Below are 23,648 nucleotides of genomic sequence, written 5' to 3'. Positions count from 1 at the left end.
ATCTCATCCTTCTCTTTCCCTGGCACTCCTTTCTTGTGCCGCCCAGGTGCCTGCCGTAATGAATGAATAGTCTGTCTTGGTTGTTTAGTTTAGATAGGCAACAATGTGATTCACGGCCGCCCAGACCTTCACCGCGAGGATGAGCCCAGCCTACCCACGTGGAGCCAGATCGACGGAGAAGAAGCAGCCAGTTACTGCTTGGTATCCCCTATGGCGCAAGCCCACATGTAGGGTGCCTCCAATAAGCAGCGCCAAAATGTCCTGTACAGTGATGACGCCGTATGTGCATGTAACCCCATGTTTGATGTAAGGCAGAGCGCTCTCTGGCAGCAGAGTTCTTTGTTGGCATTTGTATTTTGTGCAAGTAAACCTTGTTACCCTTGCAAAGCTATCTCTTGGCCTATTTCCCTAGTGGGTTGTGTTTACTCTGGTGTGTGCGATATTGAGGTATGTACCTTCAGTTATCTAGGCGGACCTGCATGTGCTCCACCTTACATGTCAGGGTGTCAATTTGTTGCTATCGGGTAATAAAATTGCTGGAAAAATATCGCCGGTAAAAAAAATCACTGTGGTTTGACCCAGTACAGGTGTACCCCATTATACCATTGAAGGGGAGCAGGGGTCGCGGGGGTGTCCCCGCCCCCTTAATTGGTATAATGGGTCCGGGGGCTGCAGGGGTGTCCCCCTCATCCTTTACATGATTGTGGCTGCTAAAACCACAGCATTTTTGCCGCAATATTTTGTATTCACAGGCTTTTTTGCCACGATTTTAAGACATGGAACCCTTTTTTCCATCCATTCGTTGAATACTTGCTTGTACCTGTCCAAGCATCGCTCCGATGTCGCAGAGCACTTCACCAGGGTCTGATCCAGTGACTTGTGAGGATCCCTCCCGGAAACCCTGCTCATTACCTGCCATTCTGGGCATTGTAGCAGCTTCAAAATGTAGTTTAGTTTGTTGCTTGCTCGACTTCTGTGATTTGGACATGGTGCAGCAAGCAGGTCAACTTGTCAGGGGATGGTGCCACTCCGCACGCCACCTGCTAATCGGTGGGCGACTCTTGATTTTCATCTCGCTTGGTTAATGGTGGGCCCTGAGTTCTTCGGCACCCCAGCATGGTCCCAGTTTGTCCTGTGTGAAGTCCAGTTTTTTCCCAAACGTTGTTACTGGTCCGCTGTTTTTTATTTGTCGATAGTGTGGGTTGACTCTGCACCACTCGCTGCCCCAGTCCATTCAAACTGGCCATCCTTGTTGTAGGCCCCCTAAGAACACTGTTGATCAAAGCCCACAGTTAGGTTTGCCTCCCCCCTTTGGGAAGTCCTCCTCGTTCACAGTCCTCTCTGCTCACCTTCCTGCTGTGTCCTCAGTGACCACCCCCGCCTGCAGTGCTGCAGTTCCCTGTTGCCTCGCGCATGGACTGGACCCTGGTTTGAGGGGCCCCAGGGTGGTTTACTGGTGTCCATGACCTGCTCCCCGGGGTGATCGTTTTCACAGGTCCTTATTTGCAGGGGCTAGCATATCGCTGCTGGTCAGGTGCCACTCACCCAGCAATCTGGTAGATCCCTGCAGTTCCTCCAACTCCCTCTGAGGCCGCTCCTCCTAGACCGGGATTCTGGTGTCCTTTGTTTCCAGGGCAGCAGGGGGGAGCTGTGGGTCCCGCGCAGTGTACTCCGAGCCGGAAGCTTCCTTTCTTGTCCCTCAAATGCAACGTTCAGGCACAGTGAGCCAAGCCTGCACCTTACCCCCTCGGAGATCAAGGCCTCCTGGACTGGGATTCTAGTGTTCTACATCCTACGAGTAGCAGAGAGGAGCCGCGGGCCTCGCGCCATGCTCTCTGAGACGGGATCCTCCTTCCTTGTCCCTCAATGCCTCGATCGAGCTCAGCTGGCACCCCGCCGCCTCAGACACCGCAGGCACAGTGGTCTGCACACAAAGTGCTCACCGCCAGCGACAGCAGCGTATCAGGCCACGATCTTCCTCACTTCCGCCGTACAATCGACTCCCCAGCCAAGCTGCAGCCCACCGCACGGCCACCGTCCCTCACCAACGGCTCACTCTCGCGCCTCTAACTTTGCTCTACGGGCACCACAGATGTTCAGAGTTTGTCTCGATTTGCATTAGGTATTCATACAGCTTACACAGGATTCCTCAGTTTGTGGCAGTCTGATTTAAAGCAGGATGTTGACCGGATGGATTAGGGTTGAGTGGGAGCTCACAGGCCTGCTGCCATTTTGGCTGGGCTCTCTAGTGCCCCCAAAGAGGTATACCTTAACCCGCTTAACTTTCTGTAACTGACCGCTCCTGGGGTGGAAAGTTGGGGCCAGTTTTGCCAGGGTCAGAAAATCAATCGGAGCATGGGGAGGGCGATAAGAGAGACCACAAGGAGGTGTGCATTTATCGGGTGAGGTCGGAGGAGGAGGAGGAGATGGTAGACGGCAGACCAAGAGACCAGCAGAAGGAAGGACAATGGATTGGAGTTTGGCAGCAATTTTTTGAAAAGATATGGTACTGGTTAGTGAGAGCAAGTGATTCTCAGTGGTGAGTGAGATAATTACAGGGAGTGAATGTGATGCGGATGTGACAGTGAAAGGTGTGACTGGGTAGAAGGTGGGGAGGATTGGTAGAAGTAGTTTGAAGGGGGGAGCAGAGTATAAAGTAGTGACATGGAAGGGAGGAGGCAAGTACAAAAAGGAATGAGGCGAGAGGATCAAGATGCAGGGAGTAGAAAGGGAGAAGGTGGGTGGGGATTGGATTTGGAGAGTAAAGAGAGGAGAGTAGTATATATAGAGACAGGGAGAGGAACATAAGGGCACAAGAGGGAGTAGACTACGTGGGGCACAATGTCTGAAGGCACTTCCCCAGATCCACTGTTTGCTACTAACAAACTGATAGTGTAGGGCAACTCTGGGAAGTCCCTGAGGGAATCTAGCTATAGAAGGAGATTGCCGTTAGGCTATCACAACTATCTAGCCTTAAAACCAGGGTGTAGGGGGCTCTGTATATACAAACCTCGGGATTAAGGACGCCTGGGTTAGGGTGGAAAACGCTATTTCGAAGGGATTGTGTCCTCCGACGTATTCCTCATCTTAGATATCCCCTTCCAGCTCTGCTGGCCTCGGAAAAAATTTTCTCTAGAGGGCGCTGCGCGTCGACGTCCTCCGAGTCGATGTCCCTCGACAGCCGCCGTATCGACGTCGACGTCATCCTGCCTATAAAGGCCGCGCGCAGCGTCCGTTGCTCAGTTCCGTTTTTCCGCGCTTACTCAGTGCCTCGGAATATCGTTGCTCAGTTAAATTTATTTACCTCGAGTTATTCGATCCGTACTCGATGGCTTCTTCGTCGGAACCGACAACTCCTCGATCCGGCTTCAAAAAATGCCGAGATTGTGGGAAAAAGATGTCGCTGACTGACCCTCACAGAGTTTGTCTGTGGTGTTTGGGAGCTGAACACCATTGTTCGGAGTGCGAGGACTGTATGTCCATGACAGCTAAGGCCCTGAAGGAGCGTAGGGGGAAGCTGGAGAAAGGTAAGACTTTTAAAGCTTCTTCTTCGTCGACGAAGTCGAGACATTCGTCTCCTCGTCACCATTCGCGTTCCAGGTCTCGGAGTGGGTCCCATCACTCCTCGAGATCGAAGCACTCGAAGAGGAGACGTCGAAGATCCCCTTCTCCGTCTTCCTCTTCCTCTGTTTCACCAAAGACAATCCCTTGCCCCACGAAACATAGTTCCCGGGCTGAATGGGAGGAATTCCGCAAAAATATGATGAGCGTCTTCGAGAAAGCGGCCTCGACCCCCTCGAAGACTGCCGAGAGCGATGCTCTGGTCGAAAGACCCGAAGGTCAAAAACGCTGCGAATCGCAGTACCCGGCAAAGGAAACCTCTCGAGCAGGACTATGACCTCCAAACCTTCCTCGAAGGTTCCGTCGACGAAGGTTCCCTCGACGCCGAGGTCTGTGTCTTCGTCGCCGTTGTCGAAGGGACCTTCGACACACGGGTCTGTCGACTCGACGCCAGCTTCGACACCGGCGTCGACGGCAAGAAAAGTCACGGTCACGACACACCCAGTGACTATCCCCAGGTCCTCGATGACGATGGCTTCGAGATTGTCGAGTAGAATCCCAATTCTGTCGAGGTCATCGAGGCCTCCGCCTTTGTTTTCGACGCCACGCTCGAAGCCTTCGAGGCCGATTATGACAAGTTCGGCACCCTCTGCCTTGGAAATGGGATTTACACCCTTTATGAGTTCAGAACAATTGAGAACTATGTCCTCAATTATGGAAGAGGGTGAATTGTCTGAACAGGAAGACACATTTGAGTTGCAGGGACCTGTAACCCCAATTAGAGAGGAATTTTCCTCTGAAGAACGCAGGTTAAAGGATCTTCATGATTCCTTACATGAGGCAAGTGGGTTAGACACTTCCCCTGAGGTGGAGTTTGCTAGGCCAGACCCGGGGGAGCATGCTGAAACCCCCTATAGAGCCTTAATGGCCAGGATCACAGAGTTTATAGGGTGGTCTGCACCTTCACAATCTTTCCAACAAGATGACCTCACAGACATTCTTGACAAAGGCCCACAGGAGGATCCTGTGGTGCCTTTTCATAAAGCTCTTCAGAGGAAGATTATGACGAACTGGGAAACCCCAGATGTCGTCCCGGCAGTAAATAAAAAACTGTCTACAAAATATAGGGTATCCTCTACAGACCCGGAGTTTTTGTCAAAACACCCATCCCCAGAAAGTCTGGTGGTACAGGCAGCATCTTCTACCGATGTCAAGACGGCTTATCCTACCGTCCCACAGGACAGGGACGATAAAAAATATGATGCTATGGCAAAGAAAGTTTTTTCGGCATGTAGCATGGCTTTAAAATCTGTTAATGCTACTTGCACCCTTGCTAGATTCAGCCATACACTTTGGGAGTGTGCTTCTACAGCAGCTAACTGCATCCCGGAGTGAGAAGAAAGGGAGGCGTTCCTGAATATCATACAGGACGGTAAAGACGCTATGTGCGAATCCCTCCAGACGGGCATTGATTCGGCTGACAGTATCAGCAGAGCAATGGCGGCAAGTACAACAACCAGGAGATTCGCTTGGTTGAGAAAGTCTGGTTTTGCCCCTGATGTGCAAGCCAGGCTCTTGAACATGCCATTCGATGGCTCTTCTTTGTTCGGGAAAAAGGCGGATGACAGTTTAGAGAAACTGCAAACTTCAAAAGCAGCAGCAAAATCCCTAGGCGCTGCAATCTGTCATACACCTTTTCGTCCCACAGGAACCTCTGCGAGGGGCAAGGCTTTTCGCTTCTACTCCGCATTCGGAAGAGGTAGAGGACGTCCGGCTCAAAGGGGACAAAGAAGAACTACCCGAGGTGGACGGGGTAGATATTCAAAAGCCGCAGCAACAGCAGGTGCCTCTTTACCATCGGCATCCGCATCAGCCGCCCCAAAACCACTCTGAGGACTTCCCTCACAGGACACCTGTAGGAGGCAGGTTGACTCAACATCTGGCGGAATGGCAGGCTATCACGTCAGATGCTTGGGCATTGGAAACAGTTGCCCAAGGTTACTGCCTGCCTCTCCTACGCATACCTCAGAGTCATCCACCGGGGATCAGCTCTCCGAAAGCTCCAGATCCGCTCCTCTTGCAGGAAATTTTTGACCTGCTAGAGAAAGGTGCCATAGAACCGGTACCTGTAGCGGAGAGGAACAAGGGCTGGTACTCCCCCTTATTTTCTCATTCCAAAGAAAGACGGAGGACTGAGACCCATCTTGGACTTGCGAGAATTGAACAAATTCCTCAGGAAAGACAAATTCAAGATGGTCACTCTTTCTCAGATCCTCCAGGCCCTTCAGTTCCAGGACTGGTTGGTATCTCTGGACCTTCAGGATGCTTATTTCCATGTGCCTATCCATCTCAAACACAGGAAATACCTGAGGTTCGCAATTGGCAACTCTCACTATCAATTTCGAGTGCTGCCATTTGGGCTGACCTCCGCCCCGAGGGTCTTCACCAAGTTAATGTCGGTAGTGGCGGCAAGTCTAAGGAGGGAAGGGATTCACGTCTACCCCTACCTGGACGATTGGTTGATCAGGGCTCTCTCTTCGGAACAAGCTCAGATCCAGCTAAATCACGTGTGCCACTCCCTTCACAAACTGGGCTTCTCCCTCAATTTAAAGAAGTCACAAATGATACCATCACAGAGACTCCAGTTCATAGGAGCGATCCTGGACACTTCCCTGGGAAAAGCCTCGCCACCAGAGGTGAGGGCTCAGGATATTCTACAGATGGTTACCAAGTTCCAAGATGCCCAACGTCTCCCAGCCTTCGACTTTTTGAGGTTGCTAGGCCTCATGGCATCCTGCATTTTCCTAGTGCCAGAGGCTCGCCTGAGAATGAGATCCCTCCAGTGGGCACTGAGGACTCAGTGGTCACAATTCTCAGAGAGAATGACAGATCTTCTTCAGGTTCCCGACAGGGTGGCTCGAGACCTTCAGTGGTGGGCCTGTCAGGAGAACATTCTGAAAGGAGAACAGTTTTGGCAACCCTGGCCGGAGATAACAGTAGTCACGGATGCCTCACTCACGGGGTGGGGAGCCCGCGCCAACGACTTGACCATCAGCGGTCGTTGGTCTCCATCGGAGTCCAGACTACATATCAACCTGTTAGAGCTGAGAGCCATCAGACTTGCGCTGAAGGCGTTCCTGCCAGCTGTACAAGGGAAAAACGTCCTGATAATGACGGACAACACAGTGGCCATGCATTACCTCAACAAAAGAGGAGGCGTAGGATCACTACCCCTGTGCAGAGAGGCGATGCAGCTCTGGTTTTGGGCAATCCAAGAAGGAATCTCTCTATCGGCAGTTCACCTAGCCGGAGAGACGAACTTGACAGCGAACGCTCTGAGCAGGCAGAGCACAGTCTCCCACGAGTGGGAACTAGCTCAGGAAGTCCTTCAAGAGATCTTCGCCCTTTGGGGAACCCCTCAGGTGGATCTGTTCGCCACCAGCGTCAACAGGAAATGCGATCTGTTCTGCTCAAGGGAATTTCCCCCGAGAGGAGCTCTGGGAGACGCGTTCATAGTGGACTGGGAGTTTCCACTTCTGTACGCGTTCCCACCGGTCCCTGTCATTCCTCAAATGATCAGGAGGTTGAGAAGATTCCGGAGAACCATGATCCTAATTGCCCCGGATTGGGCCAGGAGAACGTGGTACCCGGACCTTCTAGACTTGTCCATCTGCCCTCCAATTCGACTTCCACTCAGAGAGAACCTACTCTCACAGAAGGGAGGTCAGGTTCTCCATCCAGACATCAAAACCCTCAACCTTCACGCTTGGCTTCTGAAAGGTTGAGGTACAAGGATTGGGACCTCCCTGATGATGTTATGGAGGTGTTGCTTTCGGCAAGGAGGCCAGCAACAAAGTCTTTATACAGATCCTCCAGCTTATTGCGATTTTGCGATCCCGCAAAATGCCGCGAAAACGGCCGTTTTGCGCAAAATGCCGCAAAAATGGCCGTTTTGTGCAAAAACAGCATCTTTTAAAAAATTTTTTTTATTTTTTTTTTTTTAAGTAATCTGCAAAAATTACTGTTTTGAAAAAAAGAATCCTCAGGGTGCCAGGTGCTCAACTTTTTTTTTTTGTTTTTATTTACACAAGAAATGAAATCACTTGCGCCCCAAAAATTGCAGCCCAATCCACAAGGGACACATGAATGGGCACATTTTATATGCGCGCCCATTCAGATGGCCTTTTTCACCTCCTTGATCAAATAAAGTGGCGTTTCTGTCAATTTAAAAGCACATCCCGCATTTCCAAGCAAGATGCACTTTTAAATGTGCAGAAATTGTAGGCAACCCTACGCGCACGGGATGTGGGGCTGCCACTGCATGACAGGGTCTTTCCTGACCCTGTCATGCATTTCTTTTAAGGTATGAACCGCTGCTGAGTCGCTTGCATTTCTGTTCCTCAAACAGGATAAAAATGCATTTTTTGGGTCACATTTTACAGCGGCAGGCACCTAGAGTGCCTGTCCCTGTGAAAGGCGCTGGGAGCTTGCAGAACACTGTCGGGAGAGCGATTCTATTCAAAGTACTCCCCATTTTGATGACAAAAATCTATCGAATGTTACAATTTGACCAATTACGTGCAGTTCTATTCGATCGATTTTTATAAATACTGAACATGTGTTGCGGGGGTGTCACCCGCTCCCCTTGTTTAGTATTTTTGGTCTAGGGTGGTTGCAGAAGTGTTTTCCCCTTTTTCCTCAAAATTGGAGGCGGGGACAGAAAAAAAAGGAAAATAACGAAAAAAGGACCCTGCAGAGTCGGATCCGACCCGCGTTAGAGGGACGGATCCGACCCGCGTTAGAGGGACGGATCTGGCACCGCAGGGTTGCAGGGGAAGCTGCAGCGACCAAGCGGTTAAGTAGGGGAGGGGGTCGGGTGGTGGTGAAAGGTACATTTTGGGTTGTTTGGCTGAAGTGCAAATCAATTTGCATCAAAATTGACTACGGTCAATTCCGCCGCAAATAATTACACTTCGTTCAAACAACCCAGAACACCATTCAAGGCAGCTGCCAGCGCACAATTTGCGCTACAGCTCAAGCCTGTGGAAATGCGCCGGTCACCTTTGAGAATAAGGTGACCTGCTCATTTTCAAAAATGGGTTGTCTAAAAATAGCATATCCTCCGTTCTTTTTTTAAATGCCCCCTCATTTGAGGAACTGGGACAAAATCTACATTTAAAAAAAAATAATAAAAATGGTTACACTATGAGAGAGAGGGAGAGTGATGGGTGAGATGTGAAGTGATGGGCAAGAAAGCAGAGGAAGAGCAGTGGGTCAGAGGAGGAAGTGCTGCACAAGAGAGCAGAGGAAGCAGTGATGCGGTGGGCCAGAAATCTGAGAGCGAGCAGAGGTACAGAAAGTAGAGGAAGCGGTTGGCCAGAAAGAGGCAGTGAGCTGCAGATTGGGAAAAAGGATGAGGGAAGAATGTGATAGAATGGGAGAAAAGATGCAAGATGCAGAAGCAGCACAAAAGAATGAAGGACTGTATATTGAGGGAGGAATTGTAGAGTGTAAGGTGTGAGTTGGGAGTATGATTTGGAGTGTGGCAGGGGCTGGGCAGTGCAGATTGTGACTTGACAGTGTGACATAGCACGTGAGTATTTGTATGACAGAGTGAGAGGTTAAGGAATGTAAGTTATGAAGGAGAGTTGGTGAGATGTTTGTGGGTGTTTGGGGGATTGGAGAACATAGAAGGGGAATATTTTCAGCATTACAATTGATAATGATCAATTTAGTTAATACTATTAAATAGGCATGAACATTAAACCAGAAATGTAGCCAAATCAAACACTGTTCTGCCAAGCCAGAGACATCTGGGACTCTTCCTATTAAATTAATACAAAAGACACATAATAATGATACCCTGGCTCTCTTCTAGCCTTGCACTCTACCTATTTCCTGCAATGTGGCAATCTTACACCCTCCAGTTAATACAAAATGTCCCGCAAAAATGCCGCAATAAATAAAGGTTTGTGCCGCAAAATTTGCCATTTCATGCCGCAAAATTTGCCATTTCATGCCGCAAAATCCTGGAAGGTCTGTTTATACCGCTGCCATTGGAACAGATTTTGCAGCTGGTGTAGAGAACAGAATATCGACCCTTTTTCATGTGGTACACCAATGGTTTTGTCCTTCCTTCTATATTGGCGAATTCAGGCCTTCAAGTTGGCACCATTAAAGGCTATCTCGCAGCGCTATCCATCTTTAAGCGCACTGCGGAAGAACCATCCTATTTCAAGTTACCCTTTGTAATACAGTTTCTAAAGGGGTTAACCAATGTTTATCCCCCAAGACTATTCCAAGTTCCCCTACGGGATTTAAACTTAGTACTAACTTTCCTGATGGGCAAACCTTTCGAACCACTCCATTCTTGTTCGCTAAGATTCCTTACCCTTAAAACTGTTTTATTAATAGCACTTACATCTGCTAGAAGGGTGAGCGAATTACAAGCTCTTTCTTGTAAACCCCCTCACACAATATTTCACAAAGACAAAGTTGTCCTGCAAGTGAAGCCTAATTTCCTCCCAAAGGTGGTTTCTGAATTCCATATCACTCAGAAGATTACCCTACCATCTTTCTATCCTCCTCCTCATCCGGGGAAAGAGGAAGAGAGGTTACACAGGCTAGACCCTAGAAGGGCTTTAAGTTTTTACATCAGTAGACTAGCCAGGATAAGACAGGCAGACCAGCTGTTTGTAGGTTACACAGGTCACAAGCTGGGGTTAACAATAACTAAGCAGACCATTTCCAGATGGATCATTCTAGCCATTCTGGAATGTTATAAACTGGCAGGGAAAGAGCCCCCTCAAAACCTTAGGGCTCATTCGACCAGAGGTATTGTAGCTTCATCGGCCCTCAAAAGAGGCATGCCGGTTAAAGACATCTGTGCGGCCGCTACATGGTCGTCTGTCCATACCTTTACACGATTTTACAATTTGGATTCCTCCTCCAGTCAAGAGACTAGGTTTGGAAGGGCTGTTCTGCATTCTATTCATCAATAGAAGACAGCGTGAAGTCAGTACTCCCTCCTCCAATAATAGAATACTGCTATGGGAGCCTATCTAAGATGAGGAATACGTCGGAGGACACAATCCCTTCGAAGAACAAGTTACTTCTTACCTTGTAACGTTCTTTCGACGGGATGTTCCTCCGACGTATTCCTCATCGACCCTCCCATCCATCCCCGCAGTTCTACTTCCCCTGTTGTTGCAGCTTACGCTCCTTCAGGGTGATTAGTTTAGTCCAGAAAGTATTATTGTGGGCTACAAAACGGAACTGAGCAACGGACGCTGCGCGCGGCCTTTATAGGCAGGATGACGTCGACGTCGATACGGCGGCTGTCGAGGGACATCGACTCGGAGGACGTCGACGCGCAGTGCCCTCTAGAGAAAAAGTTTTCCGAGGCCTGCAGAGCTGGAAGGAGATATCTAAGATGAGGAATACGTCGGAGGAACATCCCGTCGAAAGAACGTTACAAGGTAAGAAGTAACTTGTTCTTCTAGTTCAGGGGGATGGACGGCCGTAGCACCCTGCAAAAAACCAGCCTTGAACCATTTATGGGAGTGGAGCATTCTTTAAGTAATTTGGGACATGGGGAAACGAGCATTCGTGATATAAGGGTGTTTCATCTAGTGGAGTCTCAGAAATAAGAGAGTTACGAAGATGTAAGATTGCTGCATTGCAGTATTTTTTGTTTTTGTTCAGCATGGTTTGGGCCTTAGACATTTTGTGTACGACATCTTGAGAAGCTCATATCTTCTTCACTGTCCAATTGATTGGCTTTGAGTGCCTTCAAATGTGATGCCTGTAGGCTTTTCACCTATATATTAAGGGTACTTCATTAGACAAAGCAAAGAGTGTAGGGATCTGGTGTATAGTCTGATGGAAGAACACCTCAAAGAATGTAACGTCCATTTGTATTTCTCATGGTTACCTTTTCTTCATGGTACAGCAATGCAGCCTGAATGTAACGTCCGTTTGCATTTCTCATGGTTACCTTTTCATCATGGTACTGCAATGCAGCCTTTGCCATGAGTCTTCAAGGTTGTTTCTACTAGACTGAAAAGCAGATTTCGAGGGGATTGGGTCCTCCGACGTATTCCATATCTATGACATGTAAGTCGAGGGCCTCCTCCGACGTCATCCGATGTGATAAGTAGGACGCACGACGCCCGTAGCCTCAGTTCCGTTTTTTCCGCAAACGTGTTGCTTCGTGATTCTCGGTTCACGCCTCGACTCTTTTGAGTTCTGTTCTTCTCGGTTCTTCGAACCTGTTCGTTTTGTGAAAATCCTTCGTGTGAAGATGTCTTCTACTTCGTCTTCGACCCCGCGTCCGGGTTTCAAGAAGTGCGGGGAGTGTGGGTCCCAGATGTCAGTGACGGACTCGCACGACGCCTGCCTCTGGTGCCTCGGGGAGGTCCACGACACGGATGACTGTATCGACTGCCAGTCGCTCACGTCCAAAGCCTTACGCGAACGTAAGAAGAAGTTGTCGGTAGGTCGGGTGTCCAAGCCCAGGAAGTCGAAGTCTGCGGGGCTTTCGACGGATGATTCGAGGGGTGACTCTCCGCGTCATCGTCGGAAGTCTCGTGGGTCTCCTTCTAGGAGTCGGTCTCGCCACTCCTCAGCCTCTTCGAGGCATTCTCGGAAGCGCCGACACCGGTCGTCTTCCAGGTCCTCTTCGGAGGACTCTGCCCGGCACGTCGCTTACCCCACCAGCCGTGCGACGCCGGAGGAATGGGCTTCCTTCGGGAAGAAAATGCTGGCGATTCTTGAGTCGCAGGGTACTAAGTCGTCCGCGCCCCCGAGTGGGGTCGGTCGTGAGAGGTCGAGAGACACCGCTCGCAAGAGTGGTCGGCACGAGTCACCGGAGAGGTCCCGTTCGGACAAGGGGACTCGTTCTCGACGTACCCGTTCCAGGTCCCGGTCCTCGACGCGTTCGAGACCGTGTGCACCTGTGCGGTCTTCGAGGAAGACATCGACGTCTGAGGCGTCGAGGGCGTCGACAGGCTTTCTCGAGGCTCCGGCTCCGAGGAAGTCGTCGACGCTCAAGTTGTCGAGGGACACGCTCGGGGCTTCGGCCTCGAGGGCTGTGTCGACGCCGCCGATGCTGGAGGCGCTGCATCTGACGTCGACGCCGATTTCGTCGATGTCGATCCTCTCGGCGCCGATGCCGGTTCTCTCGACGCCGGCGCCGATTCGCTCGACGCCATCGACGCCTTTCGTGTCGGAGGTACCCCGTGGCAAGGGTGGACCCCCTAGGAAGGCTCTGGTTAAGAGCAAGCACTCTCGGGTGCCTTCTTTTCGCCACCTGGACTATATTTAAGAGGCGGATGAGGATTCTGATGGCCTGGTTCCTAGTCGGGTTCCAGATGACATTGTCTCGGGCCATAGTCAGTTTGACGATTTGAGACAGTCACTGCATGATGCCAGTGGACTGGACACCTCTCCGGAGGTGGAGTTTTGTAGGCCTGAGCCTGGCTCTCATGCCGATTCCTCGTACCGGCGCCTTATGGCTAGGGTTTCCGAGTACTTGGGTTGGTCTGCTCCCCCAGGGGAGTTTGTGCAGGATGATCTGACAGACATCCTTGATGTTGGTCCCCCAACTGATCCGGTACTGCCGTTCCATATGGCTTTACAGAGAAGGGTGGCAGCGGCTTGGACTGCTCCGGAGAGTCTCCCGGCGGTGGGCAGATCCTTGTCACGAAAATACCGTCCAGCCAGTAGCGACCCCTGCTACTTGACCAGGCACCCCACTCCGGAGAGTTTGGTGGTGCAGGCGGCCACGGCCCCGGCAAAGCAGGCATCGTACGCTACCATCCCTCCTGATAGGGACGACAAACGTTTTGATGGCTGGGCGAAGAAAGTGTTTTCTTCTGGTGGTATGGCGCTTCAGGCGGCCAACTCCATTTGTGCCTTGTCTCGTTTCACACACACTCTGTGGAACTGTGTTGCGTTAGCGGCTGAACATATTCCCGAAGGGGACGAACGGGATGGTTTCCTTGCTATGGTCCAGGATGGTAAGGATGCCATGTGTGAGTCCGTTCAGTCGGGTTCGGACTTAGCTGAATGCGTCAGTAGGTCCATGGCGGCGAGCACCATGATACGCAGGTTTGCGTGGTTGCGGAAGTCGGGGTTTGCTCCTGATGTGCAGTCTCGGCTCCTCAACATGCCCTTTGACGGTGAACACCTTTTTGGCAGCAAGGCTGACGAGAGCCTTGAGAGGTTGCAGTTCGCCAACCTCCGGCTTTTCGTCCTAGGGGACAGCAGTGGAGGGGTGGTTCCTTTCGCTATTACTCGTCCTTCAGTAAAGCGAGAGGAGCTGGCAGTCAAAGAGGCCAACGCAGGGGTACCAGAGGTGGACGACCGTGGTGCCAAGGCCGCTCGGGCAGTTGCCTCTTTGCCCTCAGGTAACGCCGCTCCCTCTCAGTCATGAGGCCATGTCCCATGGTTCGCCATTTGGGGGAAGGCTGGCGCAGCATCTTGTAGAGTGGCGTGCCAATACTTCAGATGTGTGGGTTCTGGAGATCATAGCCCACGGCTACTGTCTTCCCTTTCGGCACAGGCCTCGCGACAATCCACCGGGGAACCTCTCTTTGCAGAGTCTGGATCCGCTCCTTGCGCAGGAAATTCAAGCCCTGCTGGAGAAAGGCGCCATAGAACTGGTGCCTGTAGCGGAGAGGAACAAGGGATGGTATTCCCCTTATTTTTTGATTTCGAAGAAAGACGGGGGATTGAGACCCATCATGGACTTGCGCGGTTTGAACAAACTCCTCAGGAAGGACAAGTTCAAGATGGTTACTCTCTCTCAAGTCCTCCAGGCCCTTCAGCTTCAGGACTGGTTGGTGTCACTCGACCTCAAGGATGCTTACTTCTATGTGCCGATCCATCCCAAGCACAAGAAGTACCTGAGGTTCGCGGTTGGCGACTCGCACTTTCAGTTTCGGGTCCTGCCGTTCGGATTGACCTCCGCCCCGAGGGTTTTCACCAAGCTCATGGTGGTGGTGGCAGCGCATCTCAGGCAAGGGGGGATTCACGTCTACCCCTACCTGGACGATTGGTTGATCAGGGGGAGCTCTCCCGAGCAAGTCCTGGATCATCTGTCCGTCACCTGCCACTCCCTTCACAGGCTGGGCTTCTCCCTCAATTTAAAGAAGTCCCATTTGACGCCAACACAGCGGCTCCAGTACATCGGAGCAGTGCTCGACACTTCCCTGGGGCAGTGTTTTCCTCCCCAGGTGAGGGCTCTTCACATTCAGCAGATGGTGCACAAGTTTCAGCATGCCCAGACGCTCCCAGCTTTCGAGTTCTTGCGGTTGCTCGGCCTCATGGCATCCTGCATTCTTCTGGTGCCAGAGGCTCGCCTGCGGATGAGATCTTTGCAGTGGGCTCTCAAGACGCAATGGTCACAGTCCTCCGGCAGGTTGTCGGACCCGGTTCAGGTGCCGCCCTCGGTCCCCCGGGACCTTCTGTGGTGGGCCGTCGAAGGCAACTTGATGAAGGGGGCTCCATTTTGGCTTCCCTGGCCGGAGGTGACGATCGTGACGGATGCATCCCTCACGGGTTGGGGAGCTCATGCCAACGGGCTGACAGTCAGCGGTCGTTGGTCTCCGTCGGAGTCCAGACTCCATATCAATCTGGTGGAGCTGAGGGCCGTCAGGCTAGCCCTGAAGGCTTTTCTGCCGACTGTGCGAGGAAAGTGTGTCCTGATCCTGACGGACAACACAGTGGCCATGCACTACCTCAACAAAAAGGGGGGGGGGGCAGGGTCACTTCCTCTGTGCAGGGAGGCGATGCAGCTCGAGTTCTGGGCCATCCAGCAGGAAGTTTCGATCTCGGCAGTTCATCTGGCCGGAGATGAAAACGTGACGGCGGACGCTCTGAGCAGGCAGAGCATGATCTCTCACGATCTTCTCCTGGAGATCTTCGCCCTTTGGGGGACCCCTCAAGTGGATCTCTTCGCCTCCAGTGTCAACCGGAAGTGCGAGGTTTTGCTCGCGGGAATTTCCTCCAAAAGAAGCCTTGGGAGACGCGTTCGTGGTGGGGTGGTCATTCCCGCTGCTGTACGCGTTTCCTCCAGTCCCCGTCATCCCGCAAGTGCTGCGGAGGTTACGGAAGTTCGGTTCCCGGATGATCCTCATTGCTCCGGCGTGGGCTCGGAGGACGTGGTACCCGGACCTTCTCGACTTGTCTACCTGCCCTCCGCGTCGTCTTCCCTACCGAGACGATCTGCTCTCACGGGAGGGGGGTCAGGTTCTCCATCCAGAGGTCGGATCCCTCAACCTTCACGCTTGGCTTCTGAAAGGTTGAGGTATAGGGATTGGGACCTCCCTGAAGACGTGATGGAAGTGTTGCTTTCGGCCCGAAGGCGAGCAACGAAGTCTCTGTACCGTTGCCGTTGGCGTAAGTTCTGCGACTGGTGCAGAGTTCTGAATGTGGATCCTTTTGCATGTGACATCCCCATGGTTCTGTCCTTTTTGCTTTCTTTGGCCCACAGGGGCTTGCAAGTGGGTACCATTAAAGGTTACCTGGCGGCGCTGTCCATCTTTAAGCGCTCGTCTGAAGAGTGTTCTTACTTTAAAATCCCTTTAATTTCACAGTTTCTGAAAGGGCTCACTAATGTATTCCCTCCGTCACCTTTCCTGGTGCCCGGTTGGGATTTGAACCTTGTTCTCAGGTTTCTAACGGGTGCTCCCTTTGAGCCTTTGCACTCTTGCCCTTTGAGGCTGTTAACTCTGAAAACTGTGTTTTTAGTTGCGGTTACTTCCGCTCGCAGAGTGAGTTACAGGCAGTTTCAGTTAAGCCACCCTTCACTGTATTTCACAAGGACAGGGTTGTCCTTAGAGTTCGTCCTTCTTTTCTTCCGAAGGTAGTGACGGAATTTCATTTGGCCCAGAAGGTTGTTCTTCCGGCATTCTATCCTCCTCCGCATCCTGGTAAGGAAGAGGAGAGGCTCCATAGGCTTGATCCTAGGAGAGCTTTAAGCTTTTATGTTTCACGCATGTCCCGGGTCAGAGTGGACGATCAACTCTTTATTGGTTACGCTGGAAAGCGTTTGGGGCAAGCTGTGACGAAACAGACTTTGTCTCGCTGGATTATTTTGGCCATCTCGGAGTGCTACCGCTTGGCGGGTAAGGACCCACCGGCTGGCTTGCGGGCCCATTCTACCAGGGGTATGGCTGCGTCTACTGCCCTGCAGAGGGGTGTTCCTATTCGCAACATCTCTGATGCAGCCACCTGGGCTTCAGTGCATACATTTGTACGTCACTATTCCCTCGATTCCATCCGTGCACAGGATCTGGCCTTTGGCAAGGCGGTCCTTTGCTCTGCTATTTGATTGGCTATTCTAAATTTTGATTCTAAATTATTTCCCTCCTCCTTGCTCTGGTACTGCTTTGGGAGTCTGTCATAGATATGGAATACGTCGGAGGACCCAATCCCCTCGAAGAACAAGTTACTTTCTTACCTGGTAACGTTCTTTCGATGGGAAGGTCCGACGACGTATTCCATATCGCTCCCGCCCTGCCTTCCCCGCTGCAGAATTTCTTTTGCGATTGCAGCTTACGTTCCGCAAGGCTTTGTGTCTGACTGGCAGTTGACTAGTGTCACACGTTCTGGGGAAAAAAACTACAACTGAGGCTACGGGCGTCGTGCGTCCTACTTATCACATCGGATGACGTTGGACGTCGGAGGAGGCCCTCGACAACGGCGCATCAACGTCATCGACGCAGGACGCAGACGCCGAAAAAAAAAAAAATTCCGAAGCAGCACAGCTGTGGTGATTACATGTCATAGATATGGAATACGTCGTCGGACCATCCCATCGAAAGAACGTTACCAGGTAAGAAAGTAACTTGTTCTTCTCTTCTGCAGATCAATGAGCCTATAACTTGCAAATCTGGTCTTCTCTTCACCATGACTTTGCATCTGGATTCCTTGGCAAGTGCTAAAGCCAGGTTTGGTTGAGCATTCTACACAGTCTCTTCATCTAATAACCTATCCCTTTCAGGGCACCATTGTAATTGGTGCATTCCTTGAGCATAGGATCCAAGAGATGGGTGACAAGGGGGGACAGGAGGAGGGTGGGGTCAGGGGGGTGGGGGGATGAAGAGTCCCTGGTGCAGAGTACACTGAAGGAAATGGAAATACTAGGTTTTAATCTTGAAGCCTTGCTAATAATCCCTGAACGCCATCCACCATATCAAGAGCCAGTTTAACTCACTTCATATTACAGCTCATGGATTTCAGTCTTTCTTCTATCTGTCACACTCATCCATCCTTGTGAAATGTCAGTTGATGGGCTTAAGAATGCTTGAACAGGTGGGTGCATGGCGCTGGTACATGCAAAACATTTCTTTTACTAGGACTTCTTTAACATTCGGGCATTATAAGGAAGAGGTGCTCTGTTTGTTTCATACCATTAAGGGGTGCATTAACCTCATAAGGAAGGTATATTGATAAGACACCTACCCCTGCATACTGCTGGCACATCACTCACTTCCTAGGTACGGAGTCAGTCTTGCAAGGCCCATGAGAGCTACCATGCAAGAAGTCCCCAACCCTCCAATACTGATATCAATTTTATAATATTATTGACGTCTTTTCTGTGCCATGATTTTTTTTAAATGTTTATTTTAAACCAAGGCAGGGTGGTGATAAAACAAATAGTTATACATCGACTCCGCATCTCAGTCCAGTTCTTCCCTCCCTCTCCCCCACCCCCCCATTTGCATGTGCCGGCCCGACTCAAAGTCTCAGAGGTTTGGGGTTTCTTCTCCTTCTCTATCCCTCCTCCCCCTCCCAGAGTGTGCCCCCATTGTCTAGGACCATCCTGACCTGTTGGGGTTTATAGGTTAAGGCCGGGAATTTCAGGACATAGTCGAGTAACGGGCCCCAAATGTTCTGGAAGCGGTGGAGGTGGCCTGGCCTGCCCTGGCCGCTGTCACCTTCTCTGCGATTAGGTTGTCCCATATTTTAACCCACCAAAGGGGCAGGAGAGAGCCATCTTTGGATTTCCATGAATGGGCAATCGCTATCCTCCCTGCCAAGAGGCATTGAGACAGTAGTTTGGCTTTGGCTCCAGACCTTGGGTAGATGCCAGGAACTGGGGCGCCCAGAAGGATGGGTTTGGGCTCTAGTGGAAGCCTAGTTTGGGTGATCCCTTCGATGGTGTCTAGGCACTGCTTCCAGAATTGTTGGGCTTTTGGGCATGTCCACCACATGTGGAGAAAGGATCCCGGATGACCGCATTGTCTCCATCATGCTGGATTGATTGCCTGGTTCATGTGATGGAACCTCAGGGGGGGATAGCACCAGCGAAGCAGGATTTTGTCTGCGCATTCCCTGTTAGTGACGCAGGCAGATGATGAGTAGGCACGAGTCCATATATCCACCCAAGTCTGATCCTCTATAGAGTGGCCTAGGTCTGCCTCCCATTGTGCCATGCATCGGGTTTTGGAGGCGAGGAAGTCTCCCTGGAAATGTCTGTATAGAGTAGAGATCTTACCTCGGGTCGGGAGATCCGTGAGAGCCAGCTCCAAGGCCGTAGGGGGGCGGATTGCTACCTGGCGGGCTTGGGGGTGGGAGCACCAGTGGCAGAGCTGGATATAGGAGAACCTGACCTTTTCCTACAGCCGGAAGGCTTCCTTGCATTGTTCGAAAGTGTGGGGCTCCCCCCCACAAATAGCTGACCCAGAGACTCCAAGCCCCCCGAAATCCATTTTCTAAAGATCTGGGGATTTATCCTGGGTGAAAAGGCCAGGTTATGGAAGACCGGGATGAGGGCTTAGTCCCCTAGGGATCCCATTCTGCTTCAGGGCTCTGTCCCAAGTGTCTATGGTGTACCTGGTGGATAGCAGTAGTCTCTCCGATTTCCGCCGCATTGGGGGTGGGATCTGTGGAAGGAAGCGTAGGGGGAGAGGTAGGCGGGTTTTCTCGAGCTCCACCCATATGGGGCAACCAGTGGATACCTGCCATGCTTGAGTTCATGCCAATTGTGCTGCCATCTGGTATTCCTGCAGGTCAGAAACCCCTAGACTGCCTAGTCTTGCATTGCCTTGCTTTGTTTTTTGGGGGATCCTAGGCTTTTTTCCCCTCCAAATGAATTGTAATTATATTCCTCTACAAGTCGCGGAAAGCGGTGCCATGATTTAATTCTAGCTGTATATTACAAAGTTGCAAACCGCTCTGAATAAGGGCACCTTGGTTCTTCATGACAGTTGTGCTTTGCTGTGTGCCTTTGCATCTATGTCCATTATGTTCTCACCTGCTGTCTGACCTCATCTGTTATAGGTCAATAAAGCACTACTTCCTGATGGATCAGGGGGATTTCTTTGTCCATTTTATGGATCTGACGGAGGAGGAACTGAAAAAATCGGTGGAAGACATTATCCCAAGCCGGCTGGAAGCCCTTCTGGAGCTGGCTTTGCGTATGAGCACGGCAAACACTGATCCCTTCAAAGATGACCTGAAGGTAGATCTGGGGGTTAAATGCTGAAAGATGTGTGATCTTCACTCTCTTTAGCATGCCAGTTTTCTGTCTTTTTAATTTGTATTTGTATTTGTTTTATTTGTATAGCGCAGCCAGGCCCGAAGGCAACTGGGCGCATGTCCTCAACAGTAATTACAGGAATGACATATAATCAAAATAGTAGTTAAAATCAGTACCTAGTCCCAGTGGTCATGCAGACAGTCGAGATGTGCACATTTGTTCTTGTGTGGTGGCTAACCAGAGCTTGGCTTTGTGTTTGAATAAATTAAATGATGGAAGATTTCTAATGGTGAGTGGCAAGGTGTTCCAGAGTTTGGCCGCCTGGACTAGGAAACTAACACCTCCGGCTGTTTGAAGCTTATATCTGGGGATCGTGAGACTGTGAGTTTGGGCGGATATTAGTGACCGCGTTGGAATGTACTGAGTGAAGCAGGACGCTAGATAGATAGGGGCCTGGTTATTTACACATTTGTAGGTAAGGGCCAGTGCTTTCAGGGAGATCCTTTGGGAGACTGAGAGCCAGTGAAGGTTCTTCCTCGTTTCTGAGATGTGAGCTGATCTGGGGATGGTGAGGGCCGCTCTGATGGCACTGTTTTGGGTGATCTGGAGTTTGTTGAGGTTACGCTGGTTGGTGCCTTGGTACATAGCATTACAATAGTCCAATTTGGACAAAACCAGTGTCCTGGCCAAGGTGATGCAATTCTGAGTGGTAAGGAATGGGCGGCATGCTGTGATCAACTTGCAAGTGTAAGCCGAGGCGGCTACAACTGCATTAGTTTGTCGGGAAAGGGAGAGTGTGGAGTCTAGGTAGATTCCTAAGGTTTTGGTATCTTTAGATACTTTGATGGTGTTGCCGTCAATATTGAAAGAGCTGAACAAAGGGTTTGTTAAGTCTCTGTTGTGTACCCAAGATGAGGAGCTCTGTTTTATCATCGTTGAGACACAACTCGTGTTGGGCCATCCAAGCTTGGATGACTTGGTAAATGTCTTTCAGAGCTTTAGAGACAACAATGTTGTCACCGGTGATGGGAATGAGTATATGGGTGTCATCAGCATAATTCGTGTAGGTGACGCCCAGATAGTTAAGCACATCAAACAATGGTTTGGTGAATACATTGTAAAGTGTGGGGGATACACAGGACCCCTGTATGACTCCGCAGGGGACTGATGCAGGATCTGCAGATGCGGTGGGTGAAAATACTTGCATATGCCTATTGTCTAGGAATGACCTAATCCAATTGGGGGCATTGTCGGAGAAGTGGGCAGCCGATTTCAGATGCTGACAAAGAATTTGGTGATTGACCAAATCAAAGGCTGCAGATAAGTCTAATAATAGTAGAAGGGCCAGTTTGCCGTTATCTTTTAAGTCCTCAATTTGGGTTTTAAGGTCTAAGGTCTAGGAAAGCTGTTTCTGTCCCGTGCTTTGGTCTAAAACCAGATTGTCTTGTGCCGAAGAGGTTGTTGGTTTCCAAATAGTCCTGAATCTGTAAATATGCTGCTCCGTCTAATATTTTTAGAAGTAATGGGACGGTGGTGATGGGTCTGTAGTTTGTTGGTATCTCGGGTTCTAAGTCGTTTTTCTTTAGAAGAGGGATGACCCAGGCATCCTTCAAGTTGTTGGGTACCATTCAGATTGGAACGATGAATTGATGAAGGTAGTTATAAAGGGAGCAAGGTCATGTGCAGTTTCCCCGATGATGGGTACTGGACAAGAGTCACCTTGGCAGTTAGATGGTTTTAAGTTACAAATGATACGTTCAACCTCAGCGATGGTAAGTGGGGAGAAGCTGAAAGGGGTGTGAGAAAAGGAGGTCGTAGAGGGCATCACGGGTTTAGATAAAGGAGAGGTAAGGAGGGTGATTTGTTTGGCATTGATTTTAGATTGCAAGGTGGTTATTTTGTTGAGAAGGGCGTTTTGGATGTTGTCGCACCACGTGCTGCCTTTACTGCAGATATCAGGTGCAGGAGAAGGGGATTCTAATTCTTTGAGAATTGTGAATAACTCCTTTGTATTAGATTCAGCTTGGGATATCCGCTGGTTGTATGTCTCTTTTGGCTAGTAGGATCGCTTCCTTATAATTAAGGGAGTTGATGAAGAGGCGGTCTTTGTTGGATTTGCAAGGACGACTTTTCCAAAGAGCTTCAACCTTGCGCTTTTCTTTGCGCAGGACTCTAAGCTGTGGGGTGAACCATGAGTTCAGATGGGCTCGTTGTTTGGCTTTCCGTAGTTTAAGCGGTGCTACAGTGTCAATAGCTCTAAGCAATGTTTGATTGAAGGTGTCTACTAGGACAGTAGGGTCATTGTGCCGAGATGCACAATTGTTAAGGATGGGAAGGAGAAGAGGGAGTAGTTTGTCCCTGGTGATGTCTTTTTTGTTACTGGTGGGGATAGCTGGGGCTATGGTAGGTTTGGTGTAGGGGTTGGTGGCTGGTAAGTGGAAGATATTAATGTGATGGTCTGACCAGGCACAGGCATGGTTAGAGCTTATCGAGGTGTTGCAATTGAGGTCAGTGATCCAATCAAGCGTTCTGCCCTTGTTGTGGGTAGGTTCAAGAATGCGCTGCCGGAAGCCTAAATTGGCAAAGGTAGTAGCGACCTCGGTGGCCATGTGGTCCTTAGGGTCGGATAAACCAAAGTTAAGGTCACCTAGTAGCAGCACCTGAGAGTTGGGCTTGGTATTGTCAGTCAGGATGGACGTGATGTGGTCTGTGAAAGAGCCAAGTGGTCCTCGAGGTCTGTAAATTAGGTGTATGGTTGCAGTGTTGTTTGGTGAGAGGGTGAGTTTCACAGATAGCGATTCAGCAGAGCTAAATTGGGTGTTAGGGATAGTTCTCATAGTGATGTTGCCTCTATGTATAAATGCAACTCCACCTCCTTTGGAGGAGGTGGACTGTCGGTCAATTCTGTTGATGGAGTAACCATTCGGGATGGCGAGGGCAAGAAGTGTGCCCGAAAATGCATGTAGCCAAGTTTCAGTAATGGCAATGAAGTCGAAGTTATGGATGGTAATGAGATCAGTGATATCCAGAGCATGGGCCGTATGGGATCTGGCGTTGATGAAGGCACCATTAAGTTATTTGGGGGTGGGGGTAGCGGGGAGGTGAGGTGTCCTCTCTGAGGTAGACTGTGTGATAGCGATGTGGCTGCGCTGGGTGCATGGGGCGCGGGGCAGTCTAGATCTGAGTCTGAGATTCCTAGACTGGAGAGTGCATGGTTGATTGGGTGTAGGTTTTGTGGCATAGCGTTGGAGCCACAAGGCCGGGTCATTGAGGTATGGGTTGACTGTGATGTTGGTGCTGTAAGTCATGATGCGGGGTGTGTAATAGGGCAGGAGTGGCTAGTCTTGGCAGTGCTAATAGAGAGGATGCAGTGGTACGCTGGGGTGACCAAATAGATGAGGTGAGGACTGGTAGGTGGCTGCAGCCACATGACGTGATCTGGATGGCCTGATCGTGTGTAAGGTGTAGTGTGAATGTACTTACAGGTAGGAGGTGTGGTTTGATGCACGTTGGCAGTCAATTAGTCAAGAGGCATTAGCTTAAATATGACTGGCAGGTAGGTGCATGTGCAAGGCATTCAATTACTCAGTGGCAGTAG

At 50.5% G+C, this 23,648-nt stretch overlaps 1 protein-coding gene across 4 annotated transcripts in view; it reads left to right on the top strand.

Moving 5' to 3' along the window:
* The window catches only part of TUBGCP2 (tubulin gamma complex component 2), a 704,444-nt gene that overhangs the window by 397,206 nt on the left and 283,590 nt on the right, over positions 1–23,648 (top strand). For all 4 annotated transcript variants that reach the window (XM_069611057.1, XM_069611056.1, XM_069611059.1 and 1 more), the window contains one exon: positions 19,852–20,032. In XM_069611057.1, coding sequence (XP_069467158.1) covers positions 19,852–20,032 — 181 coding nt within the window. The remainder of the gene's footprint in view (positions 1–19,851; positions 20,033–23,648) is intronic.

The sequence above is a fragment of the Ambystoma mexicanum genome, chromosome 8 (assembly GCF_040938575.1).
Source record: "Ambystoma mexicanum isolate Mex_15411 chromosome 8, UKY_AmexF1_1, whole genome shotgun sequence".
Classification (NCBI taxonomy): domain Eukaryota; kingdom Metazoa; phylum Chordata; class Amphibia; order Caudata; family Ambystomatidae; genus Ambystoma; species Ambystoma mexicanum.
This window is presented reverse-complemented; position numbering and strand designations above follow the sequence as displayed.